This window comes from Pleurodeles waltl, chromosome 12 (genome assembly GCF_031143425.1).
Source record: "Pleurodeles waltl isolate 20211129_DDA chromosome 12, aPleWal1.hap1.20221129, whole genome shotgun sequence".
In the NCBI taxonomy this organism is placed as follows: domain Eukaryota; kingdom Metazoa; phylum Chordata; class Amphibia; order Caudata; family Salamandridae; genus Pleurodeles; species Pleurodeles waltl.
In genome coordinates, this window is record NC_090451.1 from 40131150 (window position 1) to 40154709 (window position 23560).

The 23560-nt window shown below is 45.7% G+C and overlaps 1 protein-coding gene across 3 annotated transcripts in view; it reads right to left on the minus strand.

The window, feature by feature from the left end:
• The window catches only part of ARMC6 (armadillo repeat containing 6), a 65590-nt gene that overhangs the window by 10128 nt on the left and 31902 nt on the right, over positions 1-23560 (minus strand). For all 3 annotated transcript variants that reach the window (XM_069216529.1, XM_069216527.1, XM_069216528.1), the window contains exons 3-7: positions 21720-21802; positions 17134-17704; positions 16677-16822; positions 14025-14156; positions 12454-12591 (exon numbers count right to left, since the gene is read on the minus strand). In XM_069216529.1, coding sequence (XP_069072630.1) covers positions 12454-12591; positions 14025-14156; positions 16677-16822; positions 17134-17704; positions 21720-21802 — 1070 coding nt within the window. The remainder of the gene's footprint in view (positions 1-12453; positions 12592-14024; positions 14157-16676; positions 16823-17133; positions 17705-21719; positions 21803-23560) is intronic.

Below are 23560 nucleotides of genomic sequence, written 5' to 3' on the forward strand. Positions count from 1 at the left end.
TGACGGGGGTAGAATATGGGTGATGCCAACTTATTTATATGGGATCAAAGAGTAGATAGATACGAGTAAGGTGGCTGCGGGTGAAGCAAGAGGCTCACAACATTGTCCAATGCAACACCAGCGCTCCTTTATCTCATTCTGGCTTGCACACAGTATCACAGGCGAGAGCACCAGACCAGACCTGGCCTGGCTCAATCGTGCCTGCATCTGAAAACATAAGATGGCTCAGAGGGTCACAGCTCAGCCCCAAAGACCTCCCATGAAAGTGAAGCTCACAGCTGAGCACCGAATGATCTCCCCTGACAGAAGCTCACAACTCAGCCCCACACGACCTCTCCTTGAAATTGAGGCTCTTAGTTCAGCCCTGAGTTACTTCTCTCTAAATGTGAGGCTCTTAGCTCAGTCCTGAATGACTTCTCCCTAAAAGTCAGGATCTCAGCTCAGCCCCAAATAACCTCTCCCTAAATGTGAGGCTCACAGCTCATCCTTGAATGACCTCTCCATAAAAGTGATTCAGGCAGCAATGACCTCTCCTTGAAAGTAAGGGTCACAGCTCAACCTCAAATAACCTCCCCCTGAAAGTGAGGATCACAGCTCAGCCTAGAATGACCCCTCCCTAAAAGTGAGGCTCTTAGCTCAGCCCCAGAGTGACCTCTCCCTGAAAGTCAGGCTCACTACTTAGCGCCAAATGACCTCTCCTTAAAAGGGAGGCTTGCAGCCAGTGCTTCATTTGAGCTGGTGGTTGCCGGTGGGAGGCAAAGGCACTTATTTTTTTTGCATCAGGCATTTACTGTAAGCAAAAGGCACATAGGAGAAAGATGGAGCGAAGAAAAATGGAAAAAAAGAGTCATAAAGATAGAAATCAGAAAGCTGCAAGAGTGAGCTCAAGGGGAAGGGAGTGGCTGTAAATGGATTAAAGAGGCCCTAGATGGCTTCAGGATTATTTTGCCTCAGTATTCTGTACTCTCACATTTAATTGGAGAAGCCGCATGTTTCAAAGGCGATCTTTTTTGCTTACAAATTAACCACTGCTCACAGATTAGCCCAGAATGACCTCTCCCTGAAAGTGAGGCTCTTAGCTCAGCCCTGAGTGACCTTTCCTTAAATGTGAGGCTCACAGCTCAGCCTCAAGAGACCTATCTATTAAAAATGAGCCTCACCGCTCAGCCTCGAAACACCTCTCTTTAAAAGTGAGGCTCAAAGCTCAGCCCCGAAAGACCTCTTCCTGAAAATAAGGCTTGCAGCTAAGCCCCGAATCACCTCTCCCTGAAAGTGAGGCTCACAACTCAGCCTCATAAGACCTGTCCCTGAAAATGAGGCTCATAGTTCAGTCTCGATTGACCTCTCCCTGAAATTAAGGCTAGCAGCTCAGCCCCGAATTACCTTTCCCTGAAAAAGAGGCTCACATCTCAGCTCTGAATGACCTCTTCTTGAAAGTGAGGCCATAAGGCTCACAGCTCAACCCTGAATGACCTACCCCTAAAAGTGAGGCGTGCAGATCAGCCATGAATGACCTCTTCCTGAAAGTAAGGCTCGCACGTCAGCCTCGAATGACCTCTTCCTGAAAGTAAGGCTTGCACGTCAGCCCCGAATGACCTCTTCCTGAAAGTGACGCTTGCAGCTTAGCCCTGAATGACCTCTCCCTGAAAGTGAGGCTCGCAGCTCAGCCCCGAATGACCTCTCCCTGAAAGTGAGGCCCGCAGCTCAGCCCCGAATGACCTCTCCCTGAAAGTAAGGTTCACACGTCAGCCCCTAATGACCTCTTCCTGAAAGTAAGGCTTGCACTTCAGCCCCGAATGACCTCTCCCTGAAAGTAAGGCTCACTCGTCAGCCCCGAATGACGTCTCCCTGAAAGTAAGGCTCCCACGTCAGCCCCAAATGACCTCTCCCTGAAAGTAAGGCTGGCACGTCAGCCCCAAATGACGTCTTCCTGAAAGTAAGGCTCGCAAGTCAACCTCAAATGTCCTCTCCCTGAAAGTAAGGCTCGCACGTCAGTCCCAAATTACCTCTCCCTGAAAGTGAGGCTCGCAAGTCAGCCCCGAATTACCTCTCCCTGAAAGTGACGCTTGCAGCTCAGCCCCGAATGACCTCTCCCTGAAAGTGACGCTTGCAGCTCAGCCCCGAATTACCTCTCCCTGAAAGTGACGCTTGCAGCTCAGCCCCGAATTACCTCTCCCTGAAAGTGACGCTTGCAGCTCAGCCCCGAATTACCTCTCCCTGAAAGTGACGCTTGCAGCTCAGCCCTGAATTACCTCTCCCTGAAAGTGACGCTTGCAGCTCAGCCCCGAATTACCTCTCCCTGAAAGTGACGCTTGCAGCTCAGCCCCGAATTACCTCTCCCTGAAAGTGACGCTTGCAGCTCAGCCCCGAATGACCTCTCCATGAAAGTGACGCTTGCAGCTCAGCCCCGAATGACCTCTCCCTGAAAGTGACGCTTGCAGCTCAGCCCCGAATGACCTCTCCCTGAAAGTGACGCTTGCAGCTCAGCCCCGAATGCCCTATCCCTTAAAGTTAAGCTTGCAGCTCAGCCCCGAATGACCTCTCCCTGAAAGTGAGGCTTGCAGCTCAGCCCCGAATGACCTCTCCCTGAAAGTGAGGCTTGCAGCTCAGCCCCGAATGACCTCTCCCTGAAAGTGAGGCTTGCAGCTCAGCCCCGAATGACCTCTCCCTGAAAGTGAGGCTTGCAGCTCAGATCCCAATGACCTCTCCCTGAAAGTGACGCTTGCAGCTCAGCCCCGAATGACCTCTCCATGAAAGTGACGCTTGCAGCTCAGCCCCGAATGACCTCTCCCTGAAAGTGACGCTTGCAGCTCAGCCCCGAATGACCTCTCCCTGAAAGTGAGGCTTGCAGCTCAGCCCCGAATGACCTCTCCCTGAAAGTGAGGCTTGCAGCTCAGATCCCAATGACCTCTCCCTGAAAGTGAGGCTCGCAGCTCAGCCCCGAATTACCTCTCCATGAAAGTGAAGCTTACTGAACGGCCCTCGAATGACCTCTCCCTGAAAGTGAGGCTTGCAGCTCAGCCCTGAATGACCTCTCCCTGAAAGTGAGGCTTGCAGCTCAGCCCCGAATGACCTCTCCCTGAAAGTGAGGCTTGCAGCTCAGCCCCGAATGACCTCTCCCTGAAAGTGAGGCTTGCAGCTCAGATCCCAATGACCTCTCCCTGAAAGTGAGGCTCGCAGCTCAGCCCCGAATTACCTCTCCATGAAAGTGAAGCTTACTGAACGGCCCTCGAATGACCTCTCCTTGAAGGTGAGGCTTGCAGCTCAGCCTTGAATGACCTCTCTTTGAAGGGAGGCTCACAGCTCAGTCACAAAAGACCTCTCCTTGAAAGCGAGGCTTAAAACTCAGCCCTGAATTACCTCTCATTGAAAGTGAGGCTCTTAGTTCAGACCCCAAATCACCTCTCATTCAAAGTGTGACTCACAGTTCACCCCCGAATGACCTCAGCTTGAAAGTGAAACACTCAAATTCAGCCCTTGTTTCAGAATATCTAATCAAACTATATTCTAGAGGTCACTTCTATAATTTTTAAGACAATTATCTACACTTTTATTGAAGACTTCCACACATTCTTAAATGATAAATTCTGGTCACTCAAAAAAAAACTTCACGCTTCTGAAGAGTTCCGTAAACAATTCAGTGATGTTTAATTTTATGAAGATGTAATTACCACACAATTGTGCAAAAAGAAACCAATTCCATGTGTTTTGACAATAAATCTATTTGTGAGTAAACTTGATAAAATGGCCTAGGCTCTGACCACAGAATCCAAATCACAGGCAGGTTATCTCTTCTGATAGCAATAGGTACCCGAATATAGTGCAAATCTGTTTCACATTAAGTGTTATTCAGTCCCTTCTACACTCGGTGGTTTACTGTGCATTTTACTGGGCATGCATAAGTATATACTGGTAAGTTTCCCGAGTTATGTTCTTCATCCGAGCAGATTTTCTACACTCTTCAAGAACGTTTTCACTGCAGAACAGGATTGCTTTGCAAAGATAAATATGTGCATTTTTTCTCTGCAAGCTTACGTTTTGCAGGGTTATTTATGCACAATGGCAAATGTACACGGAGTAACTCTGCAAGTTTTCCATCGACAATAAATTATCGCAAGCCACAAGTGTGGGAAAAACTATGCAAAGTTGAGGTTTCCAAAAGAACTTTGTAAAGGTGGAGAGAGGAAACTCCACACTATCAGACACTTACCGTTTACCACACTGCTTAATCATATGTACTTATGTTTAAACTACATGTAAATCCCATGAGAAATGCCCACTGGATGGATTTTGGGCTCCAACTAATCCTACAAGCCAAGCAGGTCATCACATCTTCACCCCACACCTTCATGGTGCTCAGCCGATTACTCCCCTTCCTGGTTTTCCCTGAAGGTTTTTCAGACAACCTTTGCCGTAAAATCTCTTGCGTGAACTGGGCTAGCAGCATCCACCAGAAAGCATCCATTTTGCTTCTCATTTAGCTGAGACACCAACCATATGCAAATCAATGGCGGACCTCTTTTCAAGGGTCATTCCAACCCTAACTATTGGGCCAGGCCCCAGCTGAATGAAAACCTGTGAAATCTGTAATGGGATTGGCAGATATATGGCAGGGGACAGACAACACTGCTACTACTCTGGTGCCATCAACACATTTTCCCAGAAAGCTTACGCCATTACACAGGGGGCCCAGGATTAGAGGGTCGCTAATATGATGTTCCTGGTACAAGGACTTGAACACCATTTCCCACTGTTGAATGTCTTTGACTACTCTAGACTTGGTCATCCCCCTGGGTGGACGCCGGATATTTGAATTCTACAAAGCAGGGAGGTAGCGGACAAATCAAGAGCAAATGACCACTACTTTACTGAAACTCTGGGCTCTAGAACTGTGGTAGGGGGAGAGCAGAAATCTGTGATACGGGGACATGCAAAGTCCTGCATCTCCAGTGTGAGGTTTCTGGGGTTCAGGCAGACCTCATTAGGGTGGAGAAAGAATAAGAAGAATCCAGAGACTATGAAAAGAAACACTTATTAGAGCGGTAGAAACTGCAATACCGTTTGCTATCTAATAATGAGACCGTATACTGTGCAGAAGAGGCTCTATGAAAGAGACAAAAGAGCTGGGAAACTGCTAATATGGGCAAGCAAGACATATTAGGGAACTAGTAGGAGTAACAGTGGAGGTGAACCAACCACCAGGAATGCTGGAAAAGCACACAGTTTCACCAAGTACTTTTAGAACATAGACTTAGCCAACCAGGGCATACTGGAAACAGAATTGAAGAGATATGCCTACCCCAGCAATCTCAGTTCATGCTATCAACCATCGTCAAGCTGCGATAACACCTTCGGAGATTTCATAGTCCCCTGTACACATTCAGACAGGGAAGGCCGCTGGCCCCAGTGGCCGACTAAATGAATTCTTTACACTCCTATCCAGCGAAATGGTGGCTCATATGTTAATGTTCCTCCACTCCCAGCAAGACGGGTAGGCTCTTTTATGAACAGAGGCTAACCAAGATTGTAGTCAAACATAAAGGAGAAAAAAAAAAGACTTCATCTTGTTGCACATTCTTCCTTTTAAATGTAGAAACAAAGATTCCTGCAAATGTTTTGGTGAACCGCCTAAGTTCCTGAAGGACTGATCTATGCCAACCACTTAGACTTTAGAGGCATATGAGGGTAAACCTTAGAAGTCTCCATGCCCAACTTAAAAACAAAATGACAATTTTTGAATCTGCAGTAACCCACTTTCTTTATGACACCCTTGTCTTTAACTCAGTTGATTGACCTTAATTATTTGTGCTACTGGCCAAAAAGGGACTGGGCCCGATATTTCTGTCTTGGCTCCGACTGTTGGACAGTGAACCAATGGCCAAGGTGGGGGTAAATGGCGAACTGTCAGAACCATCTGAGGTGGGGCAGGGGCATTAGACAAAGATGCCTTTAGCCCCCTTTGCTGTTTGCTCTGGCTATAATTCTCTGGGTCGCTGGTTAAGAGTTTGGTGAACTGATCTGCGTCTCCGATGGAATGATCACTGAAATACGACAATACTCCAGATAACATTCTGCTGTATACAGCGGAGCCTCAAGTGACAATAGCCAGACTACTGCATATGTTTGGGGTTGGTGTTCAGAAGATATTCATGTTTCACAATAAACTGGGGCAAATCGGTGGTAATCCCTCTGATGCTTTGGCATCCAAATCCTGCTCTACACAATACCTCCAGTATAGAGAAGGAGAAGTTTGAATATCTGGTAGTCCCCGTTACAAAACACAGGGGACAATTCTGTGACCTTAAACTGAACAGAGCACCGGCCAGATTTAATAAGGATATTTTTACACCTGAGGTGGCTATCCTTCGCCCTTTGGGGACTATATGCCTTATATATAATGAACACACTCACTAAACTCCTGTATGTCCTGCAAAATCCATCCCATTGAGTGCAGTGATTTCTTTAGGAAGCAGGAGGCTAAAGTATCGCTCTCCAAATGCTCTGCTGGAGATGGGGGTGTGGGGCGGGGGTTAAGATAGGAGAAAAGGGTAGAAAATGACTGGGCTTTGTTGACATGATGGAAGTCATCTCTTAAGGTGGACAGACTAGTGACAGGCACATGTAGATATATCACAGCACTATAAAGAGACTAAAGGCCTGATTTAGAACTCAGTGGACAGGTTGCTCCATCACAATGGCGACGGATATCCTCTCTGCCGATATCAAAGTCCCATTCTATCCTATGGAATTTAGATTTCAGCAGACGGGATATCTGTCACCGCTGTGAAGGAGTAACCTGACTGCCAAGTTCAAAATCAGTCCCTATGATTCCAAATTTTACCCAAACACGAGTCCGTGGTAAAAGCATGACCTAATGTGATGCTATTAATTGTGTTTGACCCATGACTTTGTGTTTCACCACTGCGCATATTAGTTGCTCAATGTTCACCAGTAGCGCATTATGTTTTGTTCAGTTTAGCTGCCTATTGGCTTTGACATGGCGTTAGCCATTACATTCTGTATTCTGCCTATTGGCTTTGACATGATATTATACATTACATTTTGTATTCAGCTCAGCTGCCTTTTGGCTTTGACATGACATTAGACATTACATTTGATATTTAGGTTAGCTGCCTATTGCCTTTAACATGGAGTTAGACATTGCAGTTGAGAATCCAAGCTGTATTTTTCCAAGCTATGTTTTTCCACAAGATGAACCAAGCTGTTTTCTTCACACCAGACTAGACCTGATAAGAGAGAGTACATTTGGTGTTTTCCTTTCTGCTCAGGCTTGGGAAGAGGAGAAGTCTAGGAGATCTGGCCAGTCTCCAAAGGCTTGCGTAGTTTTCCCGAGTCTGAGAGGAGGGGGCACGCTTTTGTAAGGATGACTCGGGGCTACAGTGAGTTAGATTCGAATCTACTTGACTTCAGGCTGGAACTAGGCGCCAGTTGCCAGTCTCCCGTTTGGGTAGATAATCTCTTTCTCGCAGTTGACCGGAGTCATCAACTTGCAGACCCCAGAAAGATGAAGCTGAGTTAGGCCCTGCCACCTTGCTCAAACGGTGATGAATTTAATTTTTATGCTTTGCTAATATAATCTGCTGTGTACATTGCAACTGAGAAGAACTGTGACATATTTTGTTTTCATTGCTGCGACTACTTTTACTCTTTTGAACGTGTGCTTGAAGTCTATTAATTTGTCTCTCAAGAACTTGTGGGTGGGGAAGAATTAACAACAATAAAGGTCTTCTTTGAACTCAGAAGTGCATTCCAGAGAGGTTCTGTAAGCTCCGATAGGAGATAAGTAGGAACGCAGAACATTTTGGTACCAGAAGTGGGGTCGAATTATAGATTTCTACGTGCACAATTTAAAAGTGTAATTGTTTTTTGTTGCTTAGAGGATTACAGAAGCACGGCAGACCATGTTTGAAAATGCATGTGTAGTTAAACTGCCTGATGGTGCTGTGAGAAACATGTTTTCTTTCTGTGATAAAGCATATTTAGAAAATGTGCCTTTTGGAAGAAATGATGTTCCTTTTGTTTTTGACAGAAGGGTTTGGATACTTTTATCTGCTTACAGAAAAATGCACGAGAGATGTAGGCAGTTAGAACATGAAAACAAGAATTTACGTAAGCAGATTAGCCAGAATACATTAATGCAAGATAATGCTGAAATGTATAAAAATGCTGTTTTAGAAGAATCTGTCTTTTCCCATTCCAGTAATGAGGGTGTTAAGACAGCTGTGAGCCAGTCTGAGCCTCCGTGTGAGCCAGGTTTTTTGGCAGTCAAAGTGCATTCCTTAACTGATAACAGGGAGAACAGAGCTCAGAATGTGATTTACGAGGTACCATCGCAAAATGCACAAGTAAAACGAAAGATTTTAGAGTTTCTCACTGTTTGCACTAAGCAAGAGACACTGAGTTTCATTTGCTTGTTTGATTTTTGGAAACAGAATATACCTCATCTGCGTGAAATCCTAACACTTTGGTATATGGTCCCTAGAAAAAAATATAAGCAGCTGCGCGCTTGTGATTTGGCAAATGAAATAATGCAGACTTTAGGTTTCTGCGCAGTGCAAGAGGGAAACACTGATTTACATGTAAATCAGGAACAGGGGAAGAAAAGAGTGCCCCTAGCTAGGATCATACATTGGATCTGGTACATGCAAGACAGGGCTAGAGTACCACAGGTAAAAGAGTCACCAGTGAAATTGAGTGCACCATTTGAATTCGTGTCCACTGAGGATAAAAAGCATGTTTGTTTTACTAATGATTCATTGACTGAAATGTTGTTTTCTGGCACAGTAGAAGGAACAGCGTTGTACAATGTGTGTCAGATTTTAAAGCAAGAGCTGCGTGAGATGTGTCATTTTTACAATGATTCTTGGTTCATTGACAATGGTTTAGCCGTTTGGTTTTTCACATGGCTTGTGCATAACTGGTTCAATTCCCTTGCAGATGTTAAAAAGAAAATTTCAGAGAGAGAAGTGTACACCCAGAATTCTGACTTAGTGGGGATGGCTAAGTGGGTGCACCAGAAATGTGAACAGCTGGGAGAAAAAGCCACTTACAGGTGGGCAGAGATGAGAGAGATGCACATTCCCCTTGATTTGATAAAAACTGTGCAGCACGCACAAGAGCAATCTATCCCACAAGCAGTCACAGAGTTGTTGGGGAGAGGAAAGTTACCAGAACAGAAATGGCAAATTGATCAGGTTTTAGGGGGAGTGATTGCTGCAGATTACCAAGGAAAAATTAAAATTATGCCGATAACTAGAAAATAATCTGATTTATTCATACAAATTGGAGACAGAATGGCCCAACTTGTCAAAAGTGCAGTGAATGGAGGTTTGGTAAAGAATGAGTCTGCCCCAGCCCTTCTGACAGTGCAAGAAAAGGGAAGCTGTGGTGCAGCAGATAAAAACCTCAGTGCTGAGGTGTGGGTTGAAGCCCCAAGTGACCCTCCAGAACCTGCAGAAATTATAACAAAGGGCCCTAAAAACGTCCTGCTGGTTATAAAACAGGGAAAAGAGGAAGGGTACATTTCAAATGACAAATGTTATTTGCAAGAAAAGTCATACTTTTTTCTTTTGCAGATCCTACCACGTTTTGCCACTGTCCCTGAGTGTGCTGTGTGGTCCCCCTTCGGGTGTGTGTGTGTGGGGTCGGGGAAGGGACCGAACCCCCAACCTGAACCTGACTGAGTAAAGTACAGACCCCATGGATCCATTTTGCACAAATGGCGCCTTCAGTTCAAGTTCAACTTGTTTGATTACTCTTCCACTGGAACTAAGCAACCTTAACAGTTAACTGTCTGTGTTTTTTCGTGTGGAACTCTGACTTTCACTTACCTTCCAGCAAACCTTTTAGGTGGACCGTGCACCTTTACATGAGTAGAACTCATGCTACATCAAATTGCTATTTTAGAGACACTATAATCTCATTCAGAGTATAAAAGTTTGTCTTTTCTGTGTAGATGTATCTGATGTGAAAGATTATGAGATCAAATATGTTAATCCACTTCCATTGCTTTACAGTGATTGCTTTTATCAGTCAAATCTGACTTGCTGATAATGTTTTTTTTTTCCTTTTTTTTTTTTTGTGCTGATGTTTTTTTTGTTTTTTGTTTGAAACAAGAGATATGTAAGCTCCGAAAGGAGATAAGTAGGAACGCAGAACACCTGCTGAAACTATCCATCCTGTGTTAAAAGAGTTATGAACCAAAAAAAACCTCTTTCTTAGGTGAAGTCTTCAAGAAGATTAAATAATGGGACACAACTGGGATCTCCCTACCCTGGGAAGTCTGGTGTCAGACTGGTTACAATAATTTGAGCAACTACATAGTGAGATGAGCTTTCCGGTGCCAAAGCATTTTACCACCTCCAACTTCAGCATGCAGCAGTGGTATACATCTCTCGTGACACTTCACTGCCGGACCGCTCCCCACAGGAAAAAAGGGCATTATCTGAAGCACTAGTAAAGAAAGCTCTCTCCATGATATAAAAGAGCGATAACACAACAGCTACTTTAGATCAAATAAAATAAAGGGTGGAAACTGATGTAGATATGATTAAGAATGCCGAGTGAGAAGAAGTTGTGTAATAGCCTAGACTAGAAACTGCAATCACAGCCAGCTTTGAACTGGTACAGATTAGGATTTTACGCCAGGACATGCAGCACTCGTGGTCAGTTCAAAAAGGTTTGGGAGGGATGACAAATCTATGTGGCAGAAGGTGTGGACAAGTGAGTTGTTTCTATCATAGAAGTCCAAGATTAGACCCTTTGGGGTAGGGCAAAATGATGCTTGTTCAAATTAATGGATATCTTCTTGCAGGACGCTGCAAACCTCATGATCCTGGGTATGGGGTGAGACATCCCTGCAAAAATATGTAAAACTTTTTTTGTGATTCGAGGATGATAGTGGTGAGGCAAGATGTGGCAAGAACCTCCTGGAGAACAGTTCAGAAAGTTAACATGGATTGGTGTATGATTGTGGAAGAATGTATTTATGAAGGGAGGGGATGCGCAAAAAAATATTTGCCCGTGTGGGTCCCCACGAGCTCTTTACTTAGAAATACAGTCCTGATCAGCTAATTGCACTTCTTGCCCTAACAACACAGTTACCAATGACACCTGATGATTATCTGACATGTTAAAGCAAGTGGTCTACAACCCAAGGGAATCGTGACACAGTGCAATGTGGCTCCACTTCTTCTAGGACGTGCATCTCCCTTGACATCTGCATACAGGACCTAGTGTCTGCCCTACTTTCAAGCAAGCTGCTTCGACTGTTAGAACCAGCTTGATAAACTTGACAATTAAAAGTAACAAAATGTCTTTCCAAAAATGGACCCCGTTTCTGCTTTCCTATTCACCATGTGCAAACTGAACTCGATTAGGTTTTGCTGAGACCCATTGCACAGACGCCACACAAACTCCCAAATTGTTCTATAATGCAGCTCCTGTTGATCTATAACCCTTCAGTTCTTTTTTCCCCAACTACAAAACCAGGCAAGTAAAATGCTGCTTACAACAAACCAGACAAAGCAACCTAGTCCATTGTCCGTCCCACAAAACATTTAGAGATGGCAGTTACCGAGGGAAGAATAAATTGCTCTAAATTAGAAAAAGCTACGAAGCATACAAGCCCTAACTTGAACTCAGCCAATTACTGTATAATCCTCTTAACTAAGCGGAGTCATGCAGGCATGCTCCAGGCCTACTCATTATTGGATAAAGCAACAAGGTTGGCACACACACAGAGACACACCTTAAAACAATGCCAAGTCCTGGATTCCAGCACACTGTACAAGGTAGCCAGTCTTGCAAGCTGTACCTAACATCTGGTCAGACAAGGCCAAATCAATGCTACTTCCTACCCAGGAAAATACTCTATTAGAGATAATATGCATTCTCTGATTAGAGGACTATCACCTATGGTTACTCTCCTTCTCATGAGACAAACCTGCATATGAACAAGCATCAAGCTGCACCAATAGGTGTGAAGCATGCTTCAGAACCCCACGAAAAGACACTAAAGCCTCCCATGCAGTCCATCCACATCACCACTCAACAACCATGCATGTAGGCTTCAGCCTACAACAAAGGGGTCAATCAGGCTTTGCACGAAAGCACCAGTGTGTCCACAAATCAGACTTGACAACCAGTCATCATGATCTGACAGCCACCTATACCAATAGGGTAATCTCACATGTAAGCTCCAGTCCACACAAGGCCAACTCAGTATTACAGCTCCACACCAGTGCAGCAACATGCAACACCAAAACAGTACAATATACGTGTAATACATAATGATAAACACCCGTATTTTAAAATTTAAACTGCATTGTCTACGTCTTAAAAACACAGAGGGTACAACGCTGCTGTTTCAAAATCTCTCAGGTTCCACCTTGTGTGGTGCAGAAGGCCATTTGAAAAAGTACACAAACATACCTGCACTGCCAACTCCCTTGGATGCATCTTCATGGCCTGAAGGGCTGCTAAAGCGCCGCCCCCCTCCATGATCACTCGACAGTTCTCCGGCTTGCGCAGTGCTAGCATGCAGAGGGCCGCACAGCCCTGCTCACATATCTGAAAGGAAACCATGCCCATGTTATTTGCCATCAGAGGTAGAAGAACAAATGTCTGCGGTAGAGGGAACATCACGGGTATCAAATTGAAAAGTTCATTGTCCTGGTTCTATGAGCATAATCAGATATCTTTCAGAATCAACAGGTTACATACAATTTGCAGGCATGTTGCTTTTTTGAAAAACTTTGAAAAGTTCTGTAAGGAAACATATCCTACTCCGTCAGAACTAGAATATTCCAGCTTCACCAGATTCCATTTGTATATTTAGCTGTATGTTTAAAATCAAAATTAAGCCAATTGGCCTTTCGTCCACCAATACTTAAATTTGTTTCAGACCTAGAATTCACATATTCCTCCATCAATATGTTCACCAGTGAAAAAAGAAGACATTGTCTCACTGACTGCCTCAGAGGTAAAAGGATACCTCAATGTCCTAACATAGTTCATCACAAGTCAAGAGCTAATGCCCATTTAGGATGACAATATTTACTTCCCAGTGTCAAGCATTTCCTTGCCAGAGACAAACATAATTGCCTTTAAGCTCCATGCTAGTCTGAGCCAGCAGCTTCTGCTGGGAAGTTGACACGATTTGTTCCACAACACAGAAACTATTGTCATAGCTGCATCTAAGATCTGTGTTCTAAGCTGGCTCCCAGGATACCCCGCAGCATTGACAGACTGAGTGTAGGCTTCCAACCCTACTCTCATTCTGTTTGCAGACAAAATGCGTCATGTGATGGGTTTTCTTATGTTCAGCAAGATCCTATAAAAAAAAAAGTCACAGATAACATCTGACAGCATCTCCCCCAAAGCCTAGATGTGCCCCCTTTCTACAGATGCCACTGCATTTCATTACTCACATTAGCGGATGGGGTTAAGATCACTGTGTACTATGGTATCTGTAGCAATCAGTAGCCCGGGTAAAAAACGTTACCAAGTTCCACTTTCTAGATCTACTTGTGGGATGCAAATCAGAAACACTAAGACTAGGAAATGGTCTGCTAAACTTTCAGATGTGGACTTCCCCCTAAGTAAATCATTTCACAGGAGGACAGGGACTCAAAGTCTGGTAGCGGTGACCAGGGGCCTCTCCATTCGCAGTGAATGCCAATGAGCTGCCTCCTCGAGACATCTGACAGACTCGGTTCTAACAGCTGCTGGCTTCTCGTGGGGACAGCACTGCTTGTAAGCAATGAGTCATGAGCACTGCACAAGCCTCAGAGCCTGGTAAACCAAACTGCACATACACTGGCAACCAGATCACTGGAAAGGTAAGCATACCCAGGGAAGTGCAGATTTATTACTCGTCATGTCAAATCTAACTCCTCTAACAATACTGTGGAGTCAATATTAGTGCAGGTCAATACTGAAAACTTAACATGTTGGGAAGAACACATCTGCGAGTGTGAAGTGGTCATCTAAGAAAGACAAACCTGTGGGCTGGAGAGGTGGCGGTTCATGGCCAGGATGACCAGGTCTGTGCCTCCCGTGTTGACGATAGCATCCTTTACATCATCGTTCCCAGCAACAGCTTTAATCCCACTCAGCACCTGCTTTACCAACTCCTGTTCCCCCCAAAAAAGAAAAAACAAAAAACCTCAAGTCACCGAATACACATTTACAAAGTAGAAATAGCACGGATTTTGGGTTGCTTCTAGGTAACCTAAACCTCCACTCCCACCACCTCCTTAAAACCCATCACAGCCACCCTGTCAGGCTCATATCGTATGACTTCACTTCTCTTAGTGCTAAATTGAGTTCATCGGCCAAACTTTTTATCTGCTGCACAGGTTGGTGCAGCTTCCACTAAACAAGGAAGAACCAACAGCTCTATCTGTTACAGCTACAAGATGATGAAAGCTGCTGCACATAGCAGCCAAGCATGCAGCTTTTCTGTTCCTTCAGCCTGGCTGGTTAGGTGTACCGTACCCAGAAACGCTGCGCTACGGCGAGTGAGGTCCCGGGAATGTCTCCAGCACTGGTTCCTTTCACCCAACCTTTTTAGAAGAACAGGCACCGGGAGCCATTTAGTCTCCGAAGACTACCCTGTCACAGGTAACACCTCCTTAAGCTCGCCTGCTACAATGACATGATAGGTTTCCATCCCACCTGCCTCTCCCAATAATGACTCTGGGGGGTATTTTTTCCAGACAGTTCAGAAGTTCAACAGAATTGTGAATTATTTTGCATTTAAATTCCACTCAGTCCAATGACATGCTATAGTTTTTACTGCAACTCCCCCAGAGGCACTCAGTAGTTTCCAGTGTCCCCACTCACATGTCAGTTCACCCAGCGGCCAGCAGTCTCCTGCAATGGACCAATCTTAAAAAAATACACTATAAGAACCAATAAAACACACCAATCAGTGACTACCCATACTCCCTTCCTGGTGGGCATCCATTCACGCATGAGTGCGCGGTCATTTTTCCAGTTCATACACAACATATTTATCATAACTTTTCTGCATAAACCACAATTATACTCAGGGCTGGGCTCATCGGCCTATAAAGCAGTACAATCTATCTAGATTTGCAGAATCATAGATAGCTAGGCAACTCCCCTGAAATTCAATGTGCCATTTTGTTCCTGAAACACACGCATTGTGGATCTTGAAATTTAAACTGCAAGTCACTAATGGACAGATCAAATGGTCCAGTTCCTCACTGACAGTATTTTGCCAGCTACTCTTTTTATTATGGCACTGCAGGCCAGTGTGAGAAGGCAGCACTCAGACTGCGTCAGGTGTTGGCACTGAACTTAGTTGTGGGCAGTGTAAGAAAGTGGAACTAAGTGATAGGGTGAGAAGCTGGCACTGTGAACAGTGTGGAAGCTGGCACTAACTGGCAATGGCAGATGCTGCCATTAGTAGTCAGGGTGAAAGAAAAGTTTGTGGGTGTATAAGTGGCTAGCACAGATGGGCACCTGGCTAGGGTGAGAAGTCTGAGGAGGCGGCAGAGTGGCCAGCTTGAAAGGCTGGCACTGAGATGCAGGCCTGGGAGCTACCAAGTGTGGCTGTGTGAGAAATGACAGTGCTGGGCAGTGCAAGGAGCTAGCCTGCAAAGTGAAGAGGTGGGACTTCCAGGCTGTGTGGAGGCCCGGCAATGATGAGTGACATCAATGACTATTACCAGTAAGCAGTATGAGAAACTGGCAACAGTTTGCACTGAAAGGATCTAGCACTGTTGGGCAATATGAAGGTCCTGGGTAGTGTTTGAAGAGGGCACAGGCATTAGTGAGAAGCTGTTGCCTATAGGCAGTCCCAGATATTCGTGAGCAGTTCACGATATCTGGTGGCAGACAGTGCAAACTGTGAGTACCTTTCCACCCAGTGAAGAACAGCCTCCATCCAGCACTTGTCCAACCCAAATTCAACACCCTACACACAACCTGGAAAGTAATCATGTCACTGTGTCCACAAAAATGAAACTAGGTCACCCCAATCCATGCTCCCCATAAACAGCAGATTCAGGCTCGGGCCTGATTTAGATATTGGCAGGTGGGTTACTCTGTCACAACGGTGATGGATATCCGTCTGCCGAAATCTCACTCCATTTATTTCCATTGGGATTTAGATTTCAGTGGCCGGGATATCTGCCCCCGTTGTGGCAGAGTAACCAATCTGCCAATATCTAAATCAGGCCCTAATTTTTTATGGACTGAAATAGAACAGTAGGGTGACGGCTGGCAGCAGGAAAATGGTCCACATCTCCGGTGTACACTGCAGCTGGTGGTCTTGGAAACAATGACTTGTAGCGCTTCTCGTTTGTGGTAGACCTGGGGACCTCATCATGTGCAGCGGCTGGGTAGACGGGCAAAGATTAAACTAAATATCTGACCCAAGAATCCTTCTATTTTTTGCTCACAGATGGTTGCCACATATGCTATCAGGCCGGACCAAGGAAATGCTGCATGGTCCACGATGCTGGAAGCAGGACTAGAGGCCTGCATTAAGGACCACAAGCAGGTGGTGGGAATGGAAAGGAGCAGTTCTCCTTTGGGATGTCCATAGCATGTCTATGCGTTTCACTGTTCATCACAGTCACACTCACTCCATTCTACGCCCTCTAAACATTGTCAGTCCGTACCTTGTGATCTATGCAGTCGGCCAACAGGGCCACCATGAAATTTAGGCCTCCTAGGTCAACCACCTCCTGGCAAAATTCATTGCGCACCACGAGGCGGGCCAAGGTGGCGCACAGCTCGCTCAGTACGCTGGGGTTGTCCATAAATACTGGGAAAAGAAGGAAGCAGACAGAATAAAGAGCATTACTGACAAAAACAGTCAAAGAGTATTATGCATGAATGTGACCATGTAATAAAAGGCACGTCTGAGATTTTCCAAGACCTTTCTATCTATAAAAATGTAGTTTTAGATATTAATTTCAGTCATTTAATGGTAATTTCTGTGCTAGTTACTTTGAATTTCTTTTATTTGCCTCATAGTGTGACTTTTCACAACAAATCAACCATGTTTCCCCTTCCCTTTATCTCCCCATACAACTGGCGATGAGATAGTACAATGCTCTAAGGATTAATTCATACCTTTGGCAGCATCAATGATGACCTTTAACCCATTATTCTCGGTTACGATCATCTTGGCATGGTCATGGGCATGACCAAAGGGAACCCGTATATCATCATCGAAAGTCATGATCCTGAGCGCAGATGCAGCCTCCCGAACCACGTCCGCCTCTGTGATGTGCTGCACCAGTGCCCCGGTCAACAGCGGGAGGATGCCAGCCTTCACCAGGCTCTGGCGATTGTTCTCGTGCCTAAGGGACACGTGGCGGACCAAGCGAATACCCACCAAGGCCAGCTCGGCGTCATGAGCATTTTCAGTCAGCGTTGAGAGCAGCATTTTCTGCCCCACCGGCTCCAGCAGGTCAGGCTGCCCATCCGTCAAGGAGGAGAGCGCGCAGAGTGCTTTAAGTGTGAAGTCCCGATCCGCTGGAGACAATTTCCAGGCCGCCAGCACTACAGGGTATGCGTTCTTGTCTGCAGCAAGGCAGCGGTGGGCCAACCCCTGCCGGCACTCTTCACTGAAGCTTATAAGATTGTCTCCAATCTCACTGAGATCTTCTGAATCTACAGACTTCTTCAGGGTCTCCAAAGTCTAAAAAAAGAAAAAAAGGGGGGAAAAAGAGCTAATGCCAAGGTGTATGCGGCAGCTGCCATACAGACTGTTCAGTAACCACCGACTGCCGCACAACACACCTCGCAGCCCAATGACTGCTTTTGTTTGGTATCATTGTCAGTGAAGGTTCCATGGTAGAAGCACGGTGGTGGCTTCAATGGGTGTCTCAGCTGGCTCACACACTGCCAAACGGCCACAGAGTCATTCGTTCACTCTCACCAGAGCTCAGAACAAGCTTGATACACAGGGAACAGCGAGAAAACATGCTCCACATGGAAGGGCTTTTCTTCAGCGTGCTTTCAGTGCAGCTTTTACTGCAAGCAGTCGAGGGACGGTCACTCAGCAGCACCGTGTGCACCACAAACACTCAGTCAGGTAATCTATAATCAAACCTCATTGCAATATCACAAACAGCATTATAAAGACTTAACGAAACACCTATATTTCACTCACATTAGAAATTCAACCAAACCCATATTGGCTTCTAGGTCCGGTCTATAAACACCTTCAGCCAGTTTGTGCGTGAACAACACAAACCGACATACACAGAGGGGCTCTGGATCGGTCTGAGTTTTGGTTTATTTGCCTAAGCCCACTGTAGGAAGCTGGCCCAGTGTGTGGTGGACACCTATGATGTTAAACATTAAACTCAGTCAAGGCAACCCCGATTAGATAGTGTTAGTGTCCAGCTAGCCAGGGCTCTCGAGTGGTAGCTGTGGTGAGCAGCCAAGACTTATCTAAAAGGTATGTGAAGCACTTGCAATACCCCAGCTGTCAAACAGTAACTTTTCAAACATGAAAGGACCTGCACAGTGTTGCAAAAATAAAGGTACTTTATTATAGGCACACCAAATTAGACTACCTTTGGTATACCACCCTTTGGAGGTATGAACACATACATTATACACTGGTAAGTACTATAGAGGAGCCAAACCATATACTAAAAAAAAAAAAAAAATGGAATGTGAACCAAAGTGTATTAAGTAGTTAGACAAGAGCTGGGGGAGAGGGGAACCCTAAAAAAGTAAGTACCTTGAAGATCCCCAGCAGCCAGGTGCAGAGGAGTCCCTTAAGCCACCTACGAGCTGTCCCTCCATGGTCGCCGGATTGCAGACGGGTCAGTGGTCAGGAGGACCACCAACAAGCACAGGCAAAGGCAAAAGGAGCTGTTGGATGTTTTGCAGACCTGTGGAGAACCAGCAAGATCCTGGGGACTCGACCCTTGGAGAGGAGTCTGGATTGACCCTCAGGATGCAGGAGACCCAGCAGAAGCAGTCGCAGCCCCCACAAGCAACCCACTGGCAGCAGGCACAGAAAGTCACAGTGAGGCCTAGTCAGCACACTCGAAGAGGAGTCCCATGTCACTGGAGCAGCAGAGAGGAGACTTTCCTTGCAGAGGTAGTGTGCTGGGGGCTGGGGCTACTTGGAGCCTGAAGACCCCTCTGAGCAGGAGTCAACAAACCTTGGTTGCTACAACAGTTGTGGTGCAAAGGGATTCTGTCCCAGCGGCAGAGACAAGCGATTTCCGTCTCCCACGTTAGACAGAAGGCAGAGAGGACCCAGGGGATTCCTCAGAACCACCACCTGTGTTGGAGAATCTTCTCAGATCCAGAGGACAGAAGATCCCACCAGCTGGACATTGTTGCCTTAGGTGCCTGCGGATGCAGGGGAGTGACTCCTTCACTCCAAGAGAGATTACAGATGCTAACAGGGGCTGCGGAAACAACGTTACAAGGAGAGGTCGTCTCAGGCAGTGCAGTCTTGTTCGGTTCCTGTGTAGCCCAGCAGTGTTCCAGAGGCCAGGGGCAGAGTACACAACGAATCTGGGAACCCACCATCAAGGGCCTCCCTAAATAGCCCAGAAAGGGAGTTTGGTCACTCTCTGGGGGGACCACCTATCAGGAGGGGTCAGTGACATCTGCTACCTGGCCTACCCAGCTCCCAGAGGCCTCTGTACATCTTGTTTCCAAGATGGCAGAACCAAGTGGTCACCTGGAGGAGCTCTGGGCACAACCCTAGGGATAGAGTTGGACAAGGGAGTGGTCACTCCCCTTTCCTTTGTGTGTTTCACACCAGAGACGGGACCAATGGTCCCTTGACTGGTGCAAGCCGGATTATGCAAGGAGGGCATCAAATGTGTCCTTCAAAGCAGTCCAGTGGCGTGGGGAGGCTGCCCCTCCCCAGCCTAGTAACACCTATTTCCACAAAGAAGGAGGTTGCACCTCTCTCCTACAGGAAATCTCCTACTTGAGCTGGTCAAGCAGCAGGAGGGCAGAATCGTGTCTGGGGGCCTGCAGCAGCAGAGACTGCCCGCAGACCCTGGAAGACTGGTACGAGCAGAACTGGGGGATCCTCTAAGGAATCCCCAGAGTGTGTGGAATCATGTCACCAATACTGGAATCAGTGTTGGGGTATGATTTTGACATGTTTGATATCAAACATGCCCATGTTCGAAGTTACCATTATGTAGCTACACCACAGAGTGACCAGTGGCCAGTACATATACAAAATGGCTTCCCCGCACTTACGAAGTCCAGGGAATTGGAACTGAAGTTTGTACGGCACCTCTGCTCATGCAGGGGTGCCAACTCACAAGGGGACCTGCACCCTGCCTTTAGCCTGAAAGGGCCTACCATGGGGTGACTTACAGTGACCGGGTGTAGTGACCAGCAGTGAAAGGGTGCATGCATCTTTTCAAGCAGGCTGCAAATGGCAGGTCTACAGACACAGTTTGCATGGGCTCCCGTGGGTGGCATAATACATTCTGGAGCCCATGGGAGACCCTTGGTGTATCAATGCCCTGGGTAACTACGTACCATTTATCAGGGACTTACAGGGCCACACCAGTATGCCAAATGTGGGGTGTATGAAGTACCAAAACAACCAAATTTGAGGGAGAGAGCACAATCACTGGGGTCCTGATTGGCAGGATCGCATGAAAACAGTCTAAGCATACTGACAGCAGGCAAAAAGTGAGGGTTACCATGCCAGAAAGAGGGGACTTTCCTACACCTTCCTCCTCTATTGCCTCAGTAGAATGTCACTCATATTTTGGCTCGATCCAAGGAAGCATGTCTCTTTCACAAGCGTTCTTCGGTTCAATTGGCAATATGCTGTATTATCTGGCAGGGGGACAAAAAGGGTCTATTTTTTATCTTCTGTGTGTCTCCTTAAGTCAAAGACAAGTCACTTTCTCACCTGCTGTTGGTGGGAGTAGTTGATGCCACTATACTTCAGCTCAAAAGAAAAGAATGCAGAGCTGTCCGTGAACACAGGGCAATCTGCCATTTTCTGGCAGACTGGCCAGTGCAGGCCTCCCCAGCAAACAAGAAAAGCTTTGTGAAATGTGGCTTTGCTCCTCATCAGTTTCTCCATGACTGGATGTATTGGGGTCTGGTGCACAATGTTGGTTCTGCTCGTTTTAGCTGTTGAATCTTTTACGAGTATTAAAATCATTATATCCATCCACTTGATATCAACCTTTGAGCTTCCATTATGAAAGGGGAGCCCTTGAATATGGAAAATGCTATTTTGCCAGAGTGTTCCTGATCTTTGTATAAGGTGCTTGACCCCCTGGCCTCTAGAAGGGTGGCTAATAAAGGCTGATACATGGCTTTTTCGTGTTGTACGGGGAGGACTCTCACACAAAAGGTGCTATTTTGGCAGCTGTGCTTTAAGTGTGCCAGCACTTGCTATAGGTTGTTTGGCCACCTTATTCAAAAAGGGAGGATCACAACCTAAAACTGACTTTTTCCATGCAATTTAGGGAAAACTCTGACAGGGAACAGCTACTTTGCTAGGAGCGTTTGAAAGGATATCTGTAGTGCAAGATTGCCATCATTTGAGAAAGCATTAAACAAGCTGAAAAAAATAGCCAAAACATTGAAAGTACTCTAAGGGATCACTGTTTGTCCCTGTATTGTGATCATTTGCAGGACTGTAGTTAGAAAAATCTTTTAAAAACAAAAGAAAAGAGAAAAGAGATGGGTTCTACCTGGAGAATAGGATGGGTTGGCTCGCCTTCATTCTCGCCGGTGGACGTCCGTACAGCTTTGACAATATTACTCAAATCCACCCCTGGAACAAAACAGGGAAAAGGTACCAGGTTACAAGTTAAAAACAGACAGAGTTATTGACATGTTAATCAAAAGAAAAGGAAATACAGTAAACAGATTAGCCAGTGCACTGAAAGTCAAAAAGGTATTTCCAAAGTTCTTACCACTAATATGTTATTCAGAGTGCTAGGAAGCTGCAGGAGTGTAGTAGGAAACAGTGAAAAAACAACACACGTACAACGTGGCTTCCACCTGCACAATACTCCACAAATGAAATATTAATGTTATCAATTCAGAAACACCCTTAAGAGTAAGTTGTACCCTGAGGAAGCACGGGGCCTTCTCCTCATGTCTTTAGTTCCGCAGGAGGCGGAAGGCCTGGCCCCTCAAATAATTCTGCAAGGACTATATTCTGGCTCAAGCGCCTGGATACCCTCAGACGATTAGCACACGCTACAAATCTACATAACATATATTCTTTACACAAGGCAACATTTATGATACTGCTCTCTGCCAGAGCAGAAAGTTATGACAGACATTTTTATGGTTACACACCACAGACTAACTTCCTGCCAGAAGGTAATTAGGATGCCATCAAAATTAAATTGCAATACAAATATTAACATATTGCTGAGGTCATCTTTGTGGAAAGAGTTACTGTATCATTGGCTTTCCAGAGCCTTTCAGAGGCACCAGCCTAGTAGAAATAACCAGATTCCTTTCAAACTGGTTTACATGTGCAGATCTCATCAGCAGTTATTTTGCAAACCTTCATAAATGAAAAAGCATAAACCAATCCAACCATGCCCATCACAGGAGCAAAACTAATTTATGGCAATATCTTATTCCAGGGACACCTGTCAGAAGACCTGGGGTGTCAGGAAATCTCCAAATAAGCTGCATTGGTTTCTTTTGCCTTGTGATTTAAATTGTTGTACGATCCCAAATACAAGTAGGACAGTCAGTATGAAAACCGGGTAGCCCTGTTGGCAGTCTAGTACATTTCAATAATATTTCATACAGATAGGCTGAAGAACCAAAGCCACAACCAGACTTCTTGTAGGCCCTTAAATATTCAGTGTTTATCAGCCAACTCAATAGCAGACACTTTTGAGTCCTCAATGAGAGACTTCCCTTGTAGTTTGCAATTTCCATACTTTCTGCATATTTTTAACCCAATGTTACTTAGGAATCCAAAATCAACAGTGGGTAGCCAGAAACCATGAATTGAATTCTAGAAACCACTTTGTTGGACCTGGCCCTTTTGCCTTCTTCCTCCTATTTTTCTGAACTTTTTTTTTGGCTTCAGGACTCCGGGCACTTTACCACTCCTGACCAGTTCTAAAAAGTGCTCCATGTGTAAATTGTATTGGTGATTGGTTTATCCATGGTTGGCCTAATTGATTTACCATTAAGTCCATAGTGAAGTGCACTGTGTGTGCCCAGGGTCTGTAAATCAAAGGCTACTGGGGGCCTGCAGCGCTGACAGTGCCACCCACCTGAGTAGTCCTGTAAACATGTCTCAGGCCTGACACTGCAGTGTCTGTGTGTGCAGTTTTAAACTGCCACTTGGACCTAGCAAGTGCACCCACTTGCCAGGCCCAAACCTTCCCATTTACTACATGCAAATAACCACTAAAGATGGCCCAAGGCAGCAGCCCCATGGGTAGGGTGCAGTGCATTTAAAGGGTAGAACAAGTACTGGTGTGTTTTACATGTCCTTTTAGTCAAATACTGCTAAATTCGTTTTCCACTATTGCAAGGCTTATCTCTCCCATAA